Here is a 21,367-nt window from a genome sequence, read left to right on the forward strand (position 1 = left end):
GTGTCGTAACTAATTCGATTTAAATGTTTAAAAGAAGAGGTAATATTTCTGCAAGTAATTGTTTTGCAGGTTTCAGTTAGGGATAAACAGGGGAAAAATTAATTTTATAAAAACTGCCAGAAATAGCTTCGAAGAATACAGGGGGCGAGACTTGGAACGGATCTTTTGTATAATGGTTCAACAGAGATCACAAGGTATTCAGTTTATAGGCAGTTATTAACCCCAAAAAAGGGAGACCGAGACTTTGAGAAGAGAATTTTTATTTGACGTTCATCCCCTGCGTCTGCAGCTGGAATTAAGAAACCGGGAGCAGACGCCGCGTCTAAGCAAGGATTCGTTCGAGATCCTCATCGCGTTGACGGTGTTTATAAGAGAGTTCTGAGAGGCGCAGGTATAAGACGCTGTTGTCGCCTACCCCGTGTAGCTAACACCCTGACTCTTCAATTCGGTTTTTCAACCCTCCGCAGGAACCACTAAGAAAAATATCGATACAGCCGCATGCCGTAACAGAAAGCCGTTTCGGGAAGGATCTTGAGAATCACTATATATATAGTAGTCGTCAATTTCCTAATACACTTAAGTTTATCGTGGTCGATCTTTGCAACTCTCTGCGGGTGATTTGAACTAATATATAGTTATTATAGAAGCTTTAAGCGGTACATATTTTCATCTAATAGAATCGAAGTAACTAACGACAATCCGCAGCCATAAAAATGTCATCGAATATCGTACATTATACATATACTCCTGGTATACATACCCTCGATTCTTGATTGGTTATCCTATATATACATACACATAACATGGAACATGAATACAAGATATTTTATCATAGCGTGGTATGATATAATAACGGTATAAAATAATGCTTTATGTTCGGATAGTTTGAACTACATTGATCTATGAGACGTCATCGAGGTTGTATAATAAGGAACATTGCCTGACGATGCGTGAGTTCTTTAATACCAATTCGCGTGGGCATTTCTGGGACCAGTCTTCTTCATTCAGGATATCTACGAGGGGCATATTACACGTACGTACACAACCATACGATATCATACTCACAGCCCTGCAGGCTAGTACGGTTTATCGTTACAGCGACGTGTAGATGTGGTTGCATGGCTAATGGCTTACGGGGCTGGTCGGCTGGCCGGCCTTTTCCCGACACTTCCTAGCTGGTAGCGGCGCACCGCGATGCAGATATCAATCATCTCGAAGCTATCACTGACAGCTCCTTGCTCCCCGGTTGGTTTATGCACCAGCATTGCATCGTGAACCTCGTGGCGTCTCGTCCTGCGGGGTTCGGAGATCCTCCAGTGCAGCCCGGACTCCAACCCCCCGGTTTCTCCCTATCTTCGACTAATTAATTTTTATGGCTTACGGGTTCTCCCGGGACGAAACGAGGAGCCAGCCAGGCCGCCGCATTCCTTATTCCTTTCGGTTTTCATTCGGATCCTCTGACGCGACGCGACGTCCTTATAGTGCCCGTTGCAGGTATAACACCGCGTCGCATCCGTGTGGAAAGGTCTTCGCTGAAAACAAACGGGCGAGGTCTAATCGCAATAGGTATAAGGGCCGTAAGACGTCAATGATTACCGTACACTAGGACATGGCAAAAACTCATTCCGCACTTTCGAGTTTTCTTTCTGCACGCGCCGTTCAGCCTCACAAGTATATGTTACACAGCCTGCAGGTCTGACTATGCGAAATCGGAGCCCTGTTATTATTATTATTATTATAATTACTGCACGCGTGTCAAGCTTTTTAGTTTCGCTTATGCCTTTCCGTGCTGAAAACGCTTATATTTAGCTTGATATTAATATCATTCGTTCATAGCATGCACAAAGCGAATTGGGGACTGATTTAATTTGCAGGAGGCTGCGACTATGTCCCAGACAGTGTGTTCATCATGTACCTTAAGATGTGCAGGAGAATCGCGTCTTCGACGAAGGCGGACCGCCGCCTCGGTTCTCTGATCCCTGGAATTCGTTGGGAACCTGAAAGAAGTTAAGCTGTATAGAAGTCGACTATCCGCAGTATTGAGAACACTGTCTCCTCTGTTCTCGAAGATCTGCGATGTGTCGGACATTACGCATATCCACACACGTCTCATACATAATCCATACGTACGAGTCAAATGCACGGTACGCATTTTTGGTAAAGAATTAACATCTCGCGGTCTTTGAATTAAACTGCGGATAATCCGAGACATTTTTCACCATACTTTCTGAACTTACTTCAATCCAATTTTGGTTTTGGGGGGAGGAGGTGCTTTGACGTTCTAAAATCATACCTATTTTTCAGTTTTTTTTTTTTTTTTTTTTTAAGAACATGAATACACTTGGAGAAATTTGACTTTCAGGACATTGTTGTTTATAGTTTTGAAAACATTTGAGAATTTTTACATTCAAATTAATAACAAACTGGCGGCATGGCGTATATAAGTATTTTCATATTCTTTATAAAAAAAAAGACCTAAAAATAGGTATGATATTAGACCGCCCAAGCTGCCCCCCCCCCCCCCCCAAAAGCAAAATCGGCGAAGGTTCAACTCTTCCACCTAGCTCTTGGCGCGCTACAATACAACCCGTACAATCTCGGCCTTTTCACCGCTGCTAGAGCCTCTCGCCGAGAGCCCCGCCGCTCGACTTGACGTTTTTCGCGAGATAATTGTTTCTCGTAATTGTAATAATTGCTTAATAATACCACAAAAGGGGGGAAAGCGCGGAGGGAAGAAGAGGAAGAGCGTAAGAGTTAGCCAAAGTGGTCTCGCGTCTGGGGGTTTCCCTTAGCTACCCTCCTGCAACCGGAGCCTCAAGCAATTCGGATACACAATACGACGAGTGTCTAAAGCTGCTGGGAAAAGAGTACAGGAAAACGAATCGTGAATTCCACTTGCGCAATTTCACTTTAACGCGTTGCCGTTCTTTCCAAGCTTTAATAACACGGGTTCACCGAGATATCACGATTTTAAGTACACAAGTATCGCTAGGATGGGGTCGTACAAACGTCGAACTATGAGTTGTGATGGCTATGGTATTTTTTCTACTTCTTATGTAATAGTTTCTTGACCGACACTATATTATAGGTTACAGACATGAGCCAGCCAACAGACACTTGTCTTTTATATTTATAGACATTTTTTGATCGGAAGATCGTGAACATTATGAAATCGTATTGTGTGTTTCGTACAACTTATCAGGCCGTCGTGCAACGTGATTGACTCTTTGAGTCACACGTTATTTTATTGAGTCAACATTTATAACAAGATAGTATTTTATAGTTTTTAGGGTGGCTGATTATAATTCTTAAATGAGATTTAAAAAATTCAAGATGGAGAATCCAATATGATGGATGAAAATCAGTCAACAAGCTGTATGCAGGGGTTTTCTGGGTCGCTTATTGGATTCAACATACTGAATTTTCAAAATTTCATTTCAGATGTGTAATCAACGACCCCAAAAGCAGATAATTTATATAAAATATGTACACGTGTAGAGGGATAACTTTCTCGGAAAATAATTATTCCTTCAATTTTAACAATTTTTTTTCCAATCAATTTATTTCTAACAATAATAATTTACATTATATCCCAACAATTACTCTCGAGTATTGAAAACCTATTAGTATACTAGCAAAAATAGCAGTTATCAGCGAAGAATTATGTTGTAAAGATACAAAAAAATGTATATAAAATAGATGGTAAGAATACTTACCACTATGACTCAAAGGGTTAATTACCATGATGCAGGTGGCGCCTTATCCTACAAATTATATTTTAGTATTAAGTTTGAACTCAAATGGGAAAAAATGAAAACATTTCACACGAAAAATCCATGTACGGTGTAAGAGGAGAAGAAAAATTGGTAGAAAAAAAGAATCAACACGCGAGGTGTGATTTATCACGCGTCCAGCAGGGCTGGTGTTGCAGAAGTTAAGAACCGTGAGAGGGATATCTTGCGGTATTTATGCCGCTTACTGATAATATATGGTTTAGGACGACCCGTCTTGGCACGCGCGCACCTTTTGTACAACAATACGAATTGAGCGTAGGGTGCAATCAGACTTGACACGGGGAACCAAGAAGAGGAATGTGCGACCGTGGGTGGGTGTAGTGTAGCCTCCACCTTCAGGGGAGGGGCATGGGACGGGGGAGAAGTGAGAATCACCCCGAGGACTATCACTGTAATGTAGTCAGAGTGCAGAGAGTGCAGCATCTACTCTTCGGTGTGCACCGTTGATGCTAATTGATTTTACGATGGAAATATATTAACCGTGAAGATCAACGCTGCGGATATCTGCAAGGGGGGGGGGGGGGCATGTGACACGGTGACAACCGATCCGTGACTCCCTCCCTGCCATGTCCCTTTATACAACAGGGGACAACTAATTCACCTACGTATATACGTGTAAGACTGTGTGAAATGTATGCACCAGCAAAATTCGCAGATGCAATCGATTTCCCGCCGCCGATCAATACGGTAACCGCAAAAACAATATTTTTTTAAATGATCGAACTATATGTCTTGTCTTTCGTCAAACTTTGCTTACATTCAGATATGTTGGTGGTGACAACCATACGATTTTGTCTCCTCGTCCGTCCCGTATTATGATGCAGCGTTATATCGTATCTTTTCGCCGATTTGCTTAAAAGCCAGGAGAGATCAAAGCCATGATCCAGAGAGGCTAGAATTTGATAGAATTATGTGCTAAATCTCGCGGGGATAACGCAACACAAAGATTAAAGACAACGGATCCCGTTTCCTGATCGTAACGTGCCTTATACAAACCGTAGATGCCTAATTCGACGCATCCCTATTTCATCATTCACGTAATGAATATAGAAGCACGCGTCTTTTTTATTCAAATCAGACAGGTTTTCACGGGTTTCCTCACTTTCTTAGAGCAGCCATTTTTTACCAGCAACTATTCGATTTGGGGAACAAATTAACCGTCGAGTGTCTCACGTTATATCAGAAACATGACGAGTATTTCGATAATTATTTTCTGTAGAGCATGCTAATTGCTGGTTATCTAGCTTGATTATTATATACAACGAAGCGCATATGTATACAGAAACCATTTTCTACTTTCAAAGTTATGATACAGCCCAATTAAACTGGCCCGTGTCATCGGCACATTCGTTAAGTATTGTACGTATGCATGTATAGGGGTATACAGGCAGATGTGCGTACATTATCCAAATATGTGAGTAAAATGGCACCGCGCATGCAGACGCAATCAGATTTCCGATTCTGAAACTTTGAGTATATGTATACCTAATTCCGAGTCCATGGCCGGGCTGTGTTATTTCACGGTTCCCTGTATCAGGACCCGTGGGATTTTATGTTCCTACGATGATCCTCATTAGGTAATCATCTTTTAATTAACCCCGGATGAGCGTAGATTCCTGATTGGGCATCGCCGGGGCGATAACTGTCTCGAGTTCCGAGTGGTTCTTATTTGTGTTACGGTTGTAGGCGCGTGGTCCCTCAGCGATATAGATATATCCACAATGTATGTTGTAGGTATAGGTGTGCGTCGACCTGCCGAAATATCAAGACGTTGTCCACACTGCAGAAGCTGTCCTCTTATTAACCGTCCGGAGTACCTCGAGTATGCTCCTTATCGCACGTGCGTCGAAACGTGGACATAAACGTCCGAATGCCTCCTGTCGAAGCTGAATCGGTTGTACCTGCGACATTCGTATACGTATGAAATATATATTGATATGTACCTTGTATACTTATCGCTAGACTGTACGACACAATTCTTGATAATTCATATGTGCGTTTATCTTAATTTCATCGTTTCATTTCAGCCCGTTTCGAAAGACCGTTAATTTCAAAAAACCGATTCAACAGATACCAACCCGCATTGAACTCCGACAGTAGTTTACTGCCGCATAAGAGAATGAGACTCGATACGGACAGCTGCCGGTGGTCGAATATCATCTCTCTTCAGCCGGCGGTTGGTGTGCAGGTATGGCCAGGGGGTCCGCCACGGCCCTTATGGGAACACACGCGCAGGTAAAAAATCAACCTGTAGCCCTTGTTAGCATTGTGTCTCAGACTCTTTGCGGCCCGCGATTGCAGAGGCGAAGGGAATCCAGTTTGAACCCTGCATTTGTTACCTGCGATAAAAAACGAAAAAGATGGAAGAGGATAAAAATCCGTGAGTATAATTTGTCCATCCGATTGAATAAGAAGATCATTCTGCAGGTAAATGAATTGATTGGCGAACTAAATGGATTCGCTTGCAAGGACTAACGGCGAAGTCGAAATAGATTGAAGTTAGTACCTAACGTTACTTTAAAGATGAACGCTTAGTAAAAATCGATACCTCGATCCTTTGAGATGTCTGAAATTCAGCCAGTAAATATAATAAGAAAGAAAACATGTTCATCATTGGCAAAGCCGACTCTTCAGAAAATCGTACTAAAATTATAAAACAACGATTTTTTCCATCATGTTTCGTTATTGTTAACACGTTAGTATAATTTCAGTCTTGTGAAGTTGACATGACGTCTCCCGATTCCCCGCAGCGAGGGATAGAAATGCGACGAGCTGCGAGGACAATAGTGCAAGGGTACCGAGATGAACCCGCGATCAGGTAATTGATACAAATAGCGTCGATACCTACCCCCGAAGGAAAGGGCACCAGTCGCGCACTCGGGACGGCAGTTGATCCTTGATGGCTGCTGCGACGCCGGGCGTCCCGTCCCGCGTGTAGCCGCCTGCCTGCGGCGTACGTTCTGGTATCGCGTTCACACTTCGCTGCTCCGACTTCGGGTATCCCCGATTTTCGCGTCTCGGTTGTCGCCTCGGAAAGAAGCAAAAACTACCCTCTGCTCTCCTCCCATTCCATTTTCTCCGACGACGCCGCCCCCAGAGTAGCAGCATTCCTTCGTAACCTAAAATTCAGCTGCGTCCTGTGTATTTGAGTACATATATACATATATAAATACGTGGCAGAAAGGTATGCGTAAGGTGCAAGGATCCGTGATGCGTATATAGATATACGTACATCGTCCTGCGACGAGCCACCTCCTGTGTCGTAAATTTATGTAACGTGAGTCTTAAAGACGCCGTCATCTATTGTGCCGCATCGCGCATATAAATATACGTTTTGTGTACGCCTATGACGTATCTCTATCTTATACACATGTAATGTATTACATTTCATAAATACGTTTGTTATGTGGGTATACCTACGCCTATCACTCGAATCTCGCACGGTTTAGTTCGGCTCTCCTCAAATGCGTGCGTAACAAAAAAATGACTAAAAACAACAATTTCTCTGATCTATTTAATATTTCTTGAACTTTTATGGCTGTTTCGTGCGATTTTTTATAACTTTAGTTGTACTCGATCCAACGATGATCAGTCCGTGTAATTTAAGACCAGATAAGTATACTTATCTATATAAGATTATAATATTAATCTACGACGATCGACTCTGTGCTTTAAATTCTTAGGCAAATTCGGCTGAATTTTTTACTACCAGCGTATAATAAATACGGCAAGCGGGCACAGACTACGTTTGATTTCCGTGATAAATACCGATCTTCCAGTGTCACAGGTTTCGCAGAGTTATGTACATATATTATAATGCCATCCGGGAGTTTACGATGCCGAAAACGGAGGAGGAGGGAGGAGAGGTGGAAAAGATGACGGATAAACTTTACGAGGGAAGAGTTCGCATGCCGACTAGCAAGAACCGAGTCGCGGTGTGTAACGAAGAGGAGAAGAAGAGAAACGAAAGAACTGAATGGAATGGAAAAAAGAGCATGACGGAAAATAGCCGGGATCTGGGGAAATGCATGCATATGGTGTAAAGACGGCGTTGGCGAGACACGCATTGGCTTTTGGCCAAACCGCGCGATCCATTAACGCCATTCTTATCAGCTGCTGACGTGGCGCTATACCGACGAGGTATAGTAGGATGACCAACGAACCGACGGGGTGTTTCTGTCCCCGGAAAGCAGTCTCTGTTCTCATAACTCGCCCGCAGATACTAAAAACGAATAATCAAACAGCCGCCCGGTCGCTAACCGCCACCCGAGCGATGGAACCCTCGCTTCTTTCGTTCTGCAAATAATATACCTATATACACATTACGTAGGTATGCATACCTAGGTGCATTTTACCGGAATAGGTTGAAGATCGCGTGTCGTAGTCTGTCTCATATGTATGACATGATAGTTTTACATGCTTGTTCGATTGCATCATCGTTGCATCGTTCACGCAAATCTTATACCTAATGAGAAAAAAAAATTAAAAAATTACGCACCGATACGTTTTCATTTCCTCACTTTCTCGTCATCCCGATATATATATATATATATACAAATATAGGTTATTGAGCTACAGAGTTTTCCTAATTGAGATTAATCAAATCCCATACAGCTCGTTCGACTAAAAGGAATTAGCTGTTCATAAGTCTGCAGGTGCGTTGCAAACTAGCGATATGCACTCATTGTTTAAGCGAATAAAATATCGAGGAAACTGCGCCAGCCTGAAACGGTGAGCGGCATCGTTATATACATACATATGCACGAGGCCCAGGACAGTGACTTCCGGTAACGGCCCTGGACAGATTATCTTACGTAACTTTACATTATTCCTCAACAGCGTTTCGTACTTTTCGGTCTGATTGTTTATTAAAACGGTATAACATGTAGATTGACACTATTGATCAATGGGTATTGTTGCCCTTATCGGTAGATATGACAATTAAAACGTCTGGTACAGTGGGGAATTGATTTACGATTCGAACGAAATTTGCGAATGGTATCGCGACCGCTAGTGCCGTCCCTGATATAGAATTGATTGGTAGAAAACCAGTTGGTACACAAAGCCCACGACGGTTCGCGTCTACTTCACAACGGTAATGAATAAATGGATAGAAGAAATGCGATAAATTTGGAGGTTCACCAAATGTTGTGCTTTATGTTCGTTGGTTAAAATACGTATAATAGATAGTAAAAACGCAAGGCAGGGCAGACGCGAGGTTATATAATGAGTGCTAAAACGGAAGGGAACGGAATTCGAATATGGTGGACGACGACGTTGGGCGGCGCAATGCTGCCACAAGAAACAAGTGACGCTTGCTCCCTCCAAAACTTTCCCAGCGTTGGTAGCATTGGTTTTTGGTAGTTTACAAATAAAATGGCCGATATATGAGGCTATTTTGTATGGACAATAAAATTTACTGTTTTATAAAATTAATGACCATCAGCGGTGCGCAATTATGTTTTAAATAGTCGGATTAGTGCGGTGAAGTGTATGAAACGTGTAAGTAACGCGGGTGAAGGCTTGGGAGGGCCGTAAACGAGGTGGAGGTTGTCTTTTGGAGACCGTGGACGCCGCGAGCTTCCAAACGAGCTCGAAGCGGGCAGCGTTGTTGCGGGGACAGACACTTATAAGCTTCAATACATGCAAATCTCACGGAGCCGTCGTCTGATTTTTTTAAATTCATCCGCGCGCGTTGGCGCACCAAGAGCTGAGCCAAGGTACAAAATGATTCTTTTTGTAAATAAAATTTATTGTCCAGCTCGTCATTACCAATACGTTATTCGCCATTGGTTATTCGTAATGCGTTATTCTCTATACCCAACCAGATACGATGACCAGAGATCAGCCCTGCTTCCAGGATACAGGAGCGTGACGTTCTCTCGGCCTCTCCGGGCCTCAGGGAGCACTTTCTATACCCTGCAGAAATACTCGCAGTCGTGGAGTCCACCGGATCGGATAATGAATTGACGTCGAGCGAAGGGTCCGTTAGTGTCACGGTCAGCAGCGGCGACGTCTTTCCCTCCATTATCCCCTTTGGCAATATGTGCACGACGCCTGGAAATGCAGGTGCCGGATTTGGTTACCCTTGGTCATTTGGTGGGCCAGGTACTGACGCCCGTGATAACGCTCAGAGTGATTTAACTACAAACATTAGCTACGCAGTAAACAATAATCAGGATCAGGGTTCGAGTCAGAAAATTCAGGTCGACGTCAAGCCGGCTAAGTTGGCCAACAGTGCCCACCGTCGTCCGGTTTTTAATATGAATGAGAGTTGTCAACAGACTCCGACTACTCATCACGGACACACAGGAGGAGCTCACAATCAAACTCACGGGGTTCACGCTCGTGCCAAGAAGCATCACGATGTCTTCTCGATAACCTGCGACAAAGGAGGTTGTAACTGTGACGCATCCCACCCTACACCCCCCCCATCCTTATTCTCTAATCCTTTGGTATTTACCGCAGGCGATAAACACGCCATGAGTAAACATTTTATGACCCCGATCGGACCGCTCCAGCTCACCGCTGAGGAGTGTAACGAGATCCTCATGAAGCGTGCCGCAGCTGCGTCCAACCAGGCTAACGCCAACAGCGTGGCGACAAGCCAGACGGACACGACAGCCCACCTTGGGCATGTCTTCACTCACGTGAATACAGTGCAGATCGAGACCAAGGTCAAACAGCAACAGGACATGGGGAGCCAGGTTCGGGTCCCCAAAGAACGGCCCTACTCATGCTCAGAGTGCGGCAAGTCATTCCTACTGAAGCATCATCTCACTACTCATGCCAGAGTTCATACTGGGGAGAGACCCCACATTTGCCCCCACTGCGGCAAGAGCTTTGCTCACAAACACTGTTTACATACTCACCTTTTGTTGCACAGTTCCGAGCGACCTTATCAGTGTCGGGAGTGCAAAAAGTCATTCACCCTGAAGCATCACTTGGTAACTCACACCCGTGTCCACACGAGAGAGCGACCCTTCGTATGCCAGGAGTGCGGTAGGGCATTTCCATTGAAACGCCACCTAGTTACCCACAGTAAATTTCATTCTGGAGAACGACCCTTTGTATGCGAAGAATGTGGCGAGTCATTTTCACAGAAGGACCATCTCGTCATGCATTCACGTTTCCACGGCAGCTTACATCCATTCGTTTGCCACGACTGTGGTGCCACCTTCCAGAGAAAGTTTGAGCTGGTCAATCATGGGCGGTTGCACGGAAGGGTACCACACTCGTGTACGGTTTGCGGCAAAGAATTTCTTCAGAAACGTACTCTACTTGCCCACATGCGCTTGCACACTGGGGAGACTCCGTTTGCCTGCACTGTTTGCGGTGAGGCATTTCCTCGCAAAGCTGATTTGGTCGCTCACTCAAAGATACACAATAACAATACCAGTCCAGATGAGAAGCCATTGACTTGCAGGTACATGAACATAATTTTATCATGATAACTTTTGTTTCCAAAGGCTTCCACCAAAAAATAACCATTGCCACTCTTGACTGTCTTACTTAACAAATAAAAAAAAGAGAACTGAAGAGCTGCAAAAATAATTACTTGGTATTAAAAAAACGCAATTGTAAAGAGATGAAATATTTTCTAGGGAATGCGGATTGGAATTCTCAAATCGCGAAGCACTAACTCTGCATTTAAGGCTACATTCTGGCGATAGGACTCTGGTCACCGATCTGTGCGGGCTAGCGGCAGCGTTCCAGCAAACACCAGGTCACTTCCTAACGCCAAATACAACAGGGCCTCATCAGGTAAGCCTCGATTTTCTTCCAAGACAATATTCTGTCACATTAAAGATTAAGTATTTGCAGATGAATGGTCCTATCGGAACGCCGGGTGTTAGCCACATGCATGGGGCAACGCAGACATCCCCGCCAGTGGGTTCCGGGCCAAAACCGAAACCACATCTTTGTCCGGATTGTGGGCGCGGTTTCGCCCAAAAGCACGGGTTGTCACAGCATCAGCGCCGTCACACGGACGGTAGCTGCCACATCCGGTCCCACGTTTGCGACAAGTGCGGCAAGGCGTTCTTCCAAAAGAACCACTTGTTGCTTCATCAACGTCAACACATGGATCCTCCACCCAGTCTGCTTCGTCAGCAGCAGAGACAAGCAGCTCAGGCTGCGGCTCAGCAGGCTCAGCAGCAACAGCAACAACAGCAGCAGCAACAGCAGCAGCAGCAGCAGGTCCAACAACAGCAGCAGCAGCAAGCCTGCACTGTGGACACAAAAGCAATACAGCTGCAAGCAATACAACAGCAAGTTCAGGTTCAGCAGCAACAGCAGCAGCAGCAGCAGCAACAACAACAACAACAACAACAACAACAACAACAACAACAACAACAACAGCAACAACAACCGTGCACCGTTGATACGAAAGCAATACAATTGAACGTCACCATGTGAGACGGCACGAATGGCAATGAACCACGAAGAGACAAGTCTCCCTTTGGGACGGCGATAGCACCCCCGGATTACGCACCCAGCTGCCACCCTCTGCACGCACTTCTCTAATACTAACATTACACATTAGTTATATTTATTATCTCTAGAATCAAGTATGAAGTAATCAATTTTATTACAAGAGTATATATACAAATTATATATATATTATATTCTAATTATCGTGTAAGGCTTGTAACAAGAAAATAAAAATAACCATATATTAGTGTTTTACATAATACTTTATATATCATTTACTCTTAGTAGATTATATGTAAAATGAAATACTAAAACAAATTAGTTGCCTTATCTGAAATAATGAAAAATTTAATGAATTAATGACTATCGTTTGGTTTATTATTTTATTTTATTATTTTTTCCATTTACTTTTTAGTTCATAGGATATCAATTTATAAGAAAAAAAATCATATGAATAAACAAAGAGAAAAACGAAGGTCCGTTGGGTGTTGGAGTTTTTCTTCTTAATTGTCTATTACTACAATACCGTTGTTACTTCATCTGGCCCACAGTCACTCTGTTTTTTACCTCTAGCTCACGTACTCCCCCCTCTCTTTCTCCCTCTCTCTTAGCCAGTTGTAATATCTGTCCCCGTCTGTCTGCTGGCGGCCAGTGGGGGTGGCTTGGAATGTGTGTTGGGTGTGTGAACGGCGATAGCGGCGACGGTGGCGAATGGGAAAAGAGGGGATGGACACTGCGCACTTTCATGGCATCGGTGGGTAGCTAGGGCAGACTTCAGGTCATACACCTGCAGGCCAGCCACTAAACCAGCCGTGCTGCCACCGAGGTATATAGCTATATGCCATACCTGTAGTCGACGGCATCGAAAAATAAAAACTGATGCATACATGTCTATAATAATTATTTTCATTGGCTTCGCCGTGTATACATTGGTGTATTATTGATAATAATTGCATCGCAGGTCCATACGTAGCTCACGAATGATTGTGGAAAACGAAATAAACAGAAAGTTGAATGCATTTTTATCTTTCTCGAACAAAGACGGGGCACACATGTTGTTGCATACTGTATAATAACATACTGCATATAGATGCAGCACCAAATGCAGCAATTCTTTGCACCGCAAACAATTGACCGAGGCTGGTCACGTAGTACTTATGCATAGGATCATCGTTGCCGCGTGCAAAGAACTTACGTGTTATACACGTTAAGAGAGAATCTCTAATATTGTTCTTCGTTTTAATTTTGTTAAAACTTTCACCCATAGACGCGGGTAGTATTAATTACACATACATAGAATCCTAATAATCTGCACCTGTTTGTGATCATAGCAACGGAAGCGCGCCATTTTGTGCTGAAAACTAAATTTTCGAATTTTGCATTCGCAGCACACTTAGAGGTCCGACTTCGAACGAATGCATCGATAGTTGATCGAGTCATCAAAATTTCTGTATCTACCACCTGGCAATACCTAGTCGTGGTGGAAAATATCTTCCGTTTTCGCATAGCTTTTAAAAACGATAGACAGTATAATTTACCCTCCGCGCAAATAGGCTCACGCCTCGCTACGACGTATCATATATGCATCAGACACATATCGTATATACGATGCGTACGTATGCATATAGGTGTGTACAAAGGGAAATCGGCGGAAGGAAACGGGGTCGCTGCTCCGCCATCTGTTCGTTGTGCCCGGAATTAAGGAGGCGTCGATTGCGACTGCGCGCTGCATCGTCTGTCCCGCCTGTGCAGACGAACCGAAATAAATCGAAGAACTGTGAGCGAAGCAGAGCAGCACGGTTCTTGCTGGCTGGACGTGCATAGTGATGTTAAAAAGGAGTATATTTCGGTGCTTCATGCGAAGACAGAGCAGTGATCCGCGCTGAGACCGAGAATATTGTTTCGAGAATACCGAGGACTGTCGCAGAGAAGAGTTCACGGATGCATATGGAGGTTTGTATAGTTATCTTAATGTTGTGTTTTTATTTTCTTTTGCACTTCTCCGCTATTGCAACGACTCAGAACGCCGCCGTCTCTTTGTTTGGGTTTGACAACACAGTGCCATTTTACTCAAGCAATTTCATCCGAAGCTCCGTCGTTATTATGTTTACATACTCGGTATTTCGCGGTAATATAATCATTGTAAGATACCGTGGCGTTAGTTATGACAACCCGCCTACTCAACTCCCTAATCGTTGTTCCTTTGTCCGCTATCGTCGCATCGGGCCAGGTTTAATCAGAGATCCAATCCGAAGCGCAGTTCAACGCACGTCCATACTGATTGATGCCTGTCGCGCGTCGTCGAAACTACGCAATTCTATTTGTTTCGTTTCTTTTTCCCCAGATATCGGTTGTTTTCAAAACACATACCTTGTTTACATTTCCGTCTAGCATAAAGCATTCCATTAAGTTCCTAGCTATGCTTTACAAAGACGCTTTATCACTCTTCCGTATACTTACTCCTAATAATAAGATACCGAGGAAGCGAGAGCTGGTGTAAATTTCTCGTAAAATGTCCCTCCACGATTTTCACTTACGTTCCGTGGATGGACGTCTGTATCCCACTTGAGTTACCAGATTTTTATCATCGATAACTCTCCAATGGAAAATGTCAATTCTAAGTTAGAATAGTCGGAATCCCGCTAACCGTGTATAATTTGTGTGATGCGTATGCATGTATGGGTCTGTACACACGTACACCCTTGCTACACCAAGCGTCTATGTTATTTATTTTCCCGTCTTTCGTTGTGTATACCTTAACAGCTGATGAGGCCTGTCAGCTGCTTGCCTTGCTGCTTGCTGCGCGATAAACGGTCAGGGCCGTCGCTACTACGTATGTAATGTTATTAACCCTCTATTCCTTTCATCGCCGCCTCCTTTATCATTTCACACCACAAATTACATATGACAAATTTCTCTATCTCTGTCTGAGCTTTTCTATTTGATCACACGTGCATCCGTCACTTTCACGTCGCGTCTATTCTCGCGCGATGATACGGAGTGGAGTTAGTGAGTAAATTACGTTAATTGCGTTAGCTTAATATGATAGAAAAAAAGTGATATAAAAACCAGCAACATTTACTTTTAATTCTCACAGTGTAGATCTAATTCTTTGATTTACTTGTTTCGTTCAATTACCTTCCACTATTGCAAAAGATGGTAATCGAACCGCTTCTGGTGCCTTATTATACTCTTATACAAAATTACAATTTGCTCAATCACGTTCATTCATTGTTATCTTTCATCGGCTGTAATACAATATTTTCACTCATTGGCGTACCTGCACGTTTTGCAGCACCATTCATGTCAATATTAGTTGAGATAATACCAGCTGTTAACCAAGGATAACTGTTGTATATAAACACAGGCATGTATTAGCTAAGGAAATACCTGAAACCTTGGACAATTTGGTAATATCTAAACTTTTGTTTGGCATACCGCTATTTGGAACAGATGTTTGGCTAGAAAAGATGTATTCTTAATACCTGCTAAATGCTGTTAAATACTCAGAATTTGACCTCTGTGTGGCCTTAAGCAAAAATAATCACTTCTGCAAGTTTCTTCCTAGAAAACATGTTAAAGATAAAGTTGTGATAAACCGTGGATAATTGAAATATCATTTGTCTTTCATTTACCAAAGAATACTGCTACATTCTGTTATCTATTTGAACAGGTGTTTCCACTGGCCTCTCCTATGGTACTCAATTAAACTTATGAATCAGTTTATTGTGTGACAAGCTTTACGAGTTCAGTACCCTCATTGAATATCTTTTATTATTGTCAAAATTATAAACAAAATTCTATTAAAATGAGCTTACAATATATTTTGTTATTTTGAATTACTACATTTCTTTTACAGCTTTTCAAACATATTTGCATAATTCAATGTGAGTTATAATTTTTTTATCAATTCAAAATTGTCTTATATTACCATTATTGCATTTGTGTTTCGCATAACAAAAGTATGTATTTCCATTCTCTGTTTGTATATGAATTTCAGAAGTTTATATTACTTCCTCACCATTCATCGATGATTTTTAACATGTTCATGAAGAAATACATGCATTTGTATTTGAGCTGTTATATGTTTTTGTATTTGAGTTTAGAACTTTCTCTTTCAGTCCCTCTCTCTTTTTCCTCACTGTCGTCAAGTTCGGAATTATATTGTCATACACATATATTTCATAAACTGTGTATAGATTTCGTACATCTCTATACTAAAAATGTTATTGAAGTAACCAAATTTTGCAGTTCATACCAGTTTGAAATAATTGCTAGGATAACTGGGTTATCTGCATATCTATGCCTTGTTCCAAATAGCAGAGATTAAGCAATAAACATTGATAGGGTCAATGTTTTCGTTTGACTGATTCGAAGTAGCGCCGCTATCTCCTTGGATTTATAAGATTCAAACGATGGTATTAGCTTGTCTATTAAATGATCTTAACCCTGCTATGAATGAAATTGAATCTTTCAGGTGCCCCTGAGCCGGCGCTGCCTGAACCAGCTCAACAGCTGATCGGAGTACGAGGCGGCGGTGACCGGGGCGAGAATTGCACCACCACCCCGCATACGGAAAAAAAATATACGATATATATTGGTTACTGAGTACTCAGTGGTAGCTTTAGATCAAACCAGAAACCTCGTGCTTTTGAAAAAAACCTCGAAAAGAAGAAAACGACAGAGGACGAGACCCAAGTCCTTCATTTAAGTGGACACGCCATCATGGTGAAAACTTTCCAGGCATACCTGCCCTCTTGCCATCGCACCTACTCGTGCATTCATTGCCGTGCTCACCTAGCCAACCACGATGAACTTATTTCCAAGGTGATGAACCTTAGCTTTCTTATAATTACTTTTTTCTTAAATATCTGACACGTGACATCATATTTAAAGTATACAACTTCTCAATTGATTCCAGTCATTTCAAGGTAGCCAAGGACGTGCCTACCTCTTCAACTCAGTGTAAGCATTCTTTGGTTTATAATTTTAAATGCCTAACGAGCCGCAGTCTTTCTGCTACTATTTTTCCCAATTTTTCTTTCATATCAACATATTTGAGTCTTTTACCACTTTCATTGCTACATTGCTGTTGTATAAAGCATATAGAGATACAGGTAATATTGAATGGCATTGTGCTGTTATCTACAAAAAAAAGTTGAATAACACCTTGTATTTATATACTTGAAAACACAAGTGAATTATGAAATTATTAGTATTAATTGATGCGTGATTTAGGGTGAATGTCGGTTGCGGTCCAGCAGAAGAGCGAGTACTGTTGACGGGGCTACATGCAGTGGCTGATATCTACTGCGAATGCTGCAAGACAACACTTGGATGGAAATATGTAAGTTATGTTCGAAATCGAGGGGTGCTACAATGGGTCCTACCTAATTACCTTGATCCCCAACAATGACGTATATATGTGGCTGGACACAAAACAATAGTACGTGTCGCTGATTATACTCTGTAAATTCATAAATGTGTTGTATTTTCCAGGAGCATGCGTTTGAGTCGAGCCAGAAATACAAAGAGGGAAAGTTCATAATTGAGCTGGCTCATATGATCAAGGAGAACGGGTGGGAATGAACGGGTGAATCTATCGATCGGAGTGAACCTCCGGACATCACACGGAGACTTACTTCAAATGCTTATGACGTTGTTTTAACTGCAATGTGCGGTAATTTTTAACCGTCGAACCACCAACGAAAGTCTGTGATTTCATTTGTGATTTCTAATCTTAGTAACGTTTATGTTCTCGGACAATTTGAAGTATTGGATTTTAGTGTTGCGATTTATCTAAGTAAGCGATGAAGTTGACGGCATTCACGCTACTTGTCTTTACAGATCTAGCGAAGAGTATTCGTAACGTAATTATTTTTGAACGATAATCGAAAGATGGAATTAAAGATGACGCGGTTCAAGAAACGACCATGAATAACAAATGTAATAAAAGTGCTGAGGGTAATGGAGGTTTTATAAACAGGAATTGTGGTTCTTTACAAGAACAGTGGGGGTACCTCCGGGTAATAATTTAATTTTGACTGTCTTGTAACAACTCCACAAACGTACTAAACGTATTTATACATATATGTATATCCTTATATCATACTATATATAACGTATACTATAGTACACGTGTATTATACATATACATATATGTATATTCATAAAAAAAAAAATGAATATACATACTACTATGGTTCATGAATACCATGATGATCGTGCGGGTTAGGTCGATGATCAGTCACGAATTACGCACCGAACAGCGCCAAGTATCGAAAAAACTTTGCTGGAGCGACCATCTACCGTCTGCTTGCCTGCCTGCCTGCCTCTGCGTTTATCATTGGGATTTCACTGCCGATATTCCTTAAAAAATATAAATTCAAAATGCTGCATCATCTCTTGGCGTTGCAGCCCTAGACATAGTATAGCCTACATTGTAACGTGTATGATATTGAAAAGCCAATAATATTGTAATACTATAGCGCTCATGATATGATATAAGATCAGAGAGATATGAAGTATAATATGAAGATATGTCTGGGAGAAGCGGGAAAAAGGTGCGAAAAAGAGGATATATGTGTTTGCGTAAATTACGTGCAGGTGCGAGAAAGAGAGAGAGAGAAAGGAAGATAGCGACAGTGAAGTTCGCGGCGGGGCCGGGGGGGGGGGGGGGGGCTAGATTGGACAGATGAGTAAAAGGAAATCACTATTTACTTCTTCAGGAACAGTTGCGCTGTTATGAGTGTGGTATAATCAAATGAACTGCGCGTTCGTATGCACGCCTGAAAAAGAGCATGCGATGGAAGGAGGACATGGATCAAATTGACGATAATTGCTCATTAATTTAAATACTGATCTCATCTGTAAATATTTATTAAGTCTGGCGCGAGAACTTGACTAAGATCAGATCATTTCGTTGTAAATGAATCACGCACCTAGATAATATAATAAAATTTCATTGTAGTTATCACAATGTGGGTGGGCATATATTCGTCTCCGTTATTATTCGCTAATTTATTATTGTCAATTTTGAGAATATAGTAGCAACATCGTTCGATGTATATTTGTCGGCCCACTTTACGAGGGATCCTTATATACCTGTTTCAAGTTCGGTCAATTGCCTATTTTATCGTTGATACTATTATTATTCTTTTCTCAATTCGTTCACTATTTTAGATATGATTGGTATACAATTTGTTACCGATCAAAATGATTACACTGGTGAACTTTGCATCCATTTTTTTTTTTTTTCGTGTATAAATGGGAAAAATGTTTCGCTTTCGTTTAATTCTTTTTCATAATTTGAAAGCTTGTTATATGCAATACTTTCATGCCCACAAAGCAAGAATCGGAGTATGAAAATTAGAAATTCGCTGAGATCTTCGTACTCAATGATTATTCGAGGCATACATACGACAGTGCAGTATTTTATGTAGGAATGAACGAACGTGTACATGTGGCGGCCTAATCCTCATACTGTCTCAAACAGTACCTACTTTTTATATTATTGTGCTAAGCTCTCCTTTCCACCAACACCTTTCCTCAATCCCCCACCCATCATAAAGATACCTGTCCACCTCTAACCACTTTTGAATCCCAAGCCTACACAAATCCACCTCTACTCACCTTTGCTTTATATAAAACATGTTCGTAATAAAAGTATTTCGCAACAAATTATGGGTATACTTTACTACTTGTTGACGCGTCTGTTACCCTGCATATGTAAGATAGAAACGGTGAAAAGCAAATGATGACATTTCACTTGGTATAACTTGCAATTTTGCATGCCGACAAAGTCTGTTCGTCTAATTTGCTCTTACAAAATGCGAAATGCGAAAATAGCTCTCTGGTGAAAGAATTCTTACATTTAGATGCGTGACATCATCGTAATTTTGCGATAGTAATTGACTGTAATTCGCTGCGAGCGATGGATCAGAAGTTATAGCCCAAAAACGACAGGTTCCTTTTATGATTTCTCTGCTGTTGATCTTGGGCTCTTTTTGGTGTGTTTTCTGGATTTGTAGGGAGCTATTTATCGCGTTGGGGTAACACAAATCTAATCTGAGACGAAAACTTTTTTGCTCGAAAATTCAGTAAGGCTAACCCCTCTGTATTGTTGGCAAAAATTTTCGCGATTTTAAAAAGTGCTGGAATAAATTCTTTCTGACACTAATCCGACGTAATTTTGCGAGAGAAATCGATTGAGCGCAGTCCCAGGACGCTGCGATCAACGCATCAGAAGTTACAGCCAAAAAACGAGAACCCGTATTTTTGACACTTTTCAGCAGGTGCTTTTTTCTCCGTAGTTTCTCTCCTGTTGGTCCCACGCTCCTTTCGCTGCGTTTTCTGAGTTCCTGGGGGTCCAATTGGTCGGGAAAGGGTCGTACAAATCAATTCCAAGACGAAAAATTTTCCGGTCGAAAAAAAAGGAAGGTTAACCCCTTTGTATTTTTGGCGAAAATTTTCGCGATTTTTAAAAGTGCTGGAATAAATTCTTTCAGACACTAATCCGACGTAATTTTGCGAGAGAAATCGATTGAGCGCAGTCCCAGGACGCTGCGATCAACGCATCAGAAGTTACAGCCAAAAAACGAGAACCTGTATTTTTGACACTTTTCAGCAGGTGCTTTTTCCTTCGTAGTTTCTCTCCTGTTGGTCCCACGCTCTTTTCGCTACGTTTTCTGAGTTCCTGGGGGTCCAATTGGTCGGGAGAGGGTCATACAAATCAATTCCAAGACGAAAAATTTTTCGGTCAAAAAAAAAAGAAGGTTAACCCTTTAGTATTTTTGGCGAAAATTTTCGCGATTTTGAAAAACACTGGAATAAATTCTTTCTGACACTAACCCGACGTAATTTTGCGAGAGAAATCGATTGAGCGCAGTCCCAGGACGCTGCGATCAACGCATCAGAAGTTACAGCCAAAAAACGAGAACCCGTATTTTTGACACTTTTCAGCAGGTGCTTTTTCCTCCGTAGTTTCTCTCCTGTTGGTCCCACGCTCCTTTCGCTGCGTTTTCTGAGTTCCTGGGGGTCCAATTGGTCGGGAAAGGGTCATACAAATCAATTCCAAGACGAAAAATTTTTCGGTCAAAAAAAAAGGAAGGTTAACCCCTTTGTATTTTTGGCGAAAATTT

The 21,367-nt window shown here is 42.0% G+C and overlaps 2 protein-coding genes and 1 long non-coding RNA gene across 5 annotated transcripts; 2 read left to right on the plus strand and 1 right to left on the minus strand.

Annotated features, from left to right (window-relative positions):
- Positions 1-3,575: 3,575 nt before the first annotated feature.
- LOC124220434 (uncharacterized) lies at positions 3,576-8,085 on the minus strand. Its single transcript, XR_006883596.2, has 3 exons — positions 6,643-8,085; positions 5,873-6,133; positions 3,576-5,695 (listed from the first exon to the last, which is right to left on the minus strand). It is a non-coding gene; the product is annotated as an uncharacterized lncRNA (long non-coding RNA).
- LOC124220421 (zinc finger protein 250) lies at positions 5,865-12,702 on the plus strand. 3 transcript variants are annotated; one of them, XM_046629284.2, is made up of 5 exons: positions 5,865-6,174; positions 6,506-6,612; positions 9,623-11,220; positions 11,399-11,558; positions 11,610-12,702. In XM_046629284.2, exons 3-5 carry the CDS (start codon positions 9,839-9,841, stop codon positions 12,210-12,212), a joined length of 2,145 nt encoding a protein of 714 aa, XP_046485240.1. In that variant the 5' UTR covers positions 5,865-6,174; positions 6,506-6,612; positions 9,623-9,838; the 3' UTR covers positions 12,213-12,702. The 3 variants fall into 3 exon arrangements, with proteins under 3 accessions (XP_046485240.1, XP_046485242.1, XP_046485241.1); XM_046629286.2 differs by having other exon boundaries at positions 11,619-12,702; XM_046629285.2 differs by lacking the exons at positions 5,865-6,174; positions 6,506-6,612 and adding an exon at positions 8,593-9,514.
- A 1,257-nt stretch (positions 12,703-13,959) lies between these two features.
- Positions 13,960-19,907, plus strand: Ypel (Yippee-like). The gene is made up of 5 exons (XM_046626298.2): positions 13,960-14,180; positions 16,705-17,054; positions 17,149-17,192; positions 17,466-17,574; positions 17,727-19,907. Exons 2-5 carry the CDS (start codon positions 16,953-16,955, stop codon positions 17,814-17,816), a joined length of 345 nt encoding a protein of 114 aa, XP_046482254.1. The 5' UTR covers positions 13,960-14,180; positions 16,705-16,952; the 3' UTR covers positions 17,817-19,907.
- The last annotated feature ends 1,460 nt before the right edge of the window (positions 19,908-21,367 follow it).

This window comes from Neodiprion pinetum, chromosome 5, assembly GCF_021155775.2.
Source record: "Neodiprion pinetum isolate iyNeoPine1 chromosome 5, iyNeoPine1.2, whole genome shotgun sequence".
Taxonomy (NCBI): Eukaryota; Metazoa; Arthropoda; class Insecta; order Hymenoptera; family Diprionidae; genus Neodiprion; species Neodiprion pinetum.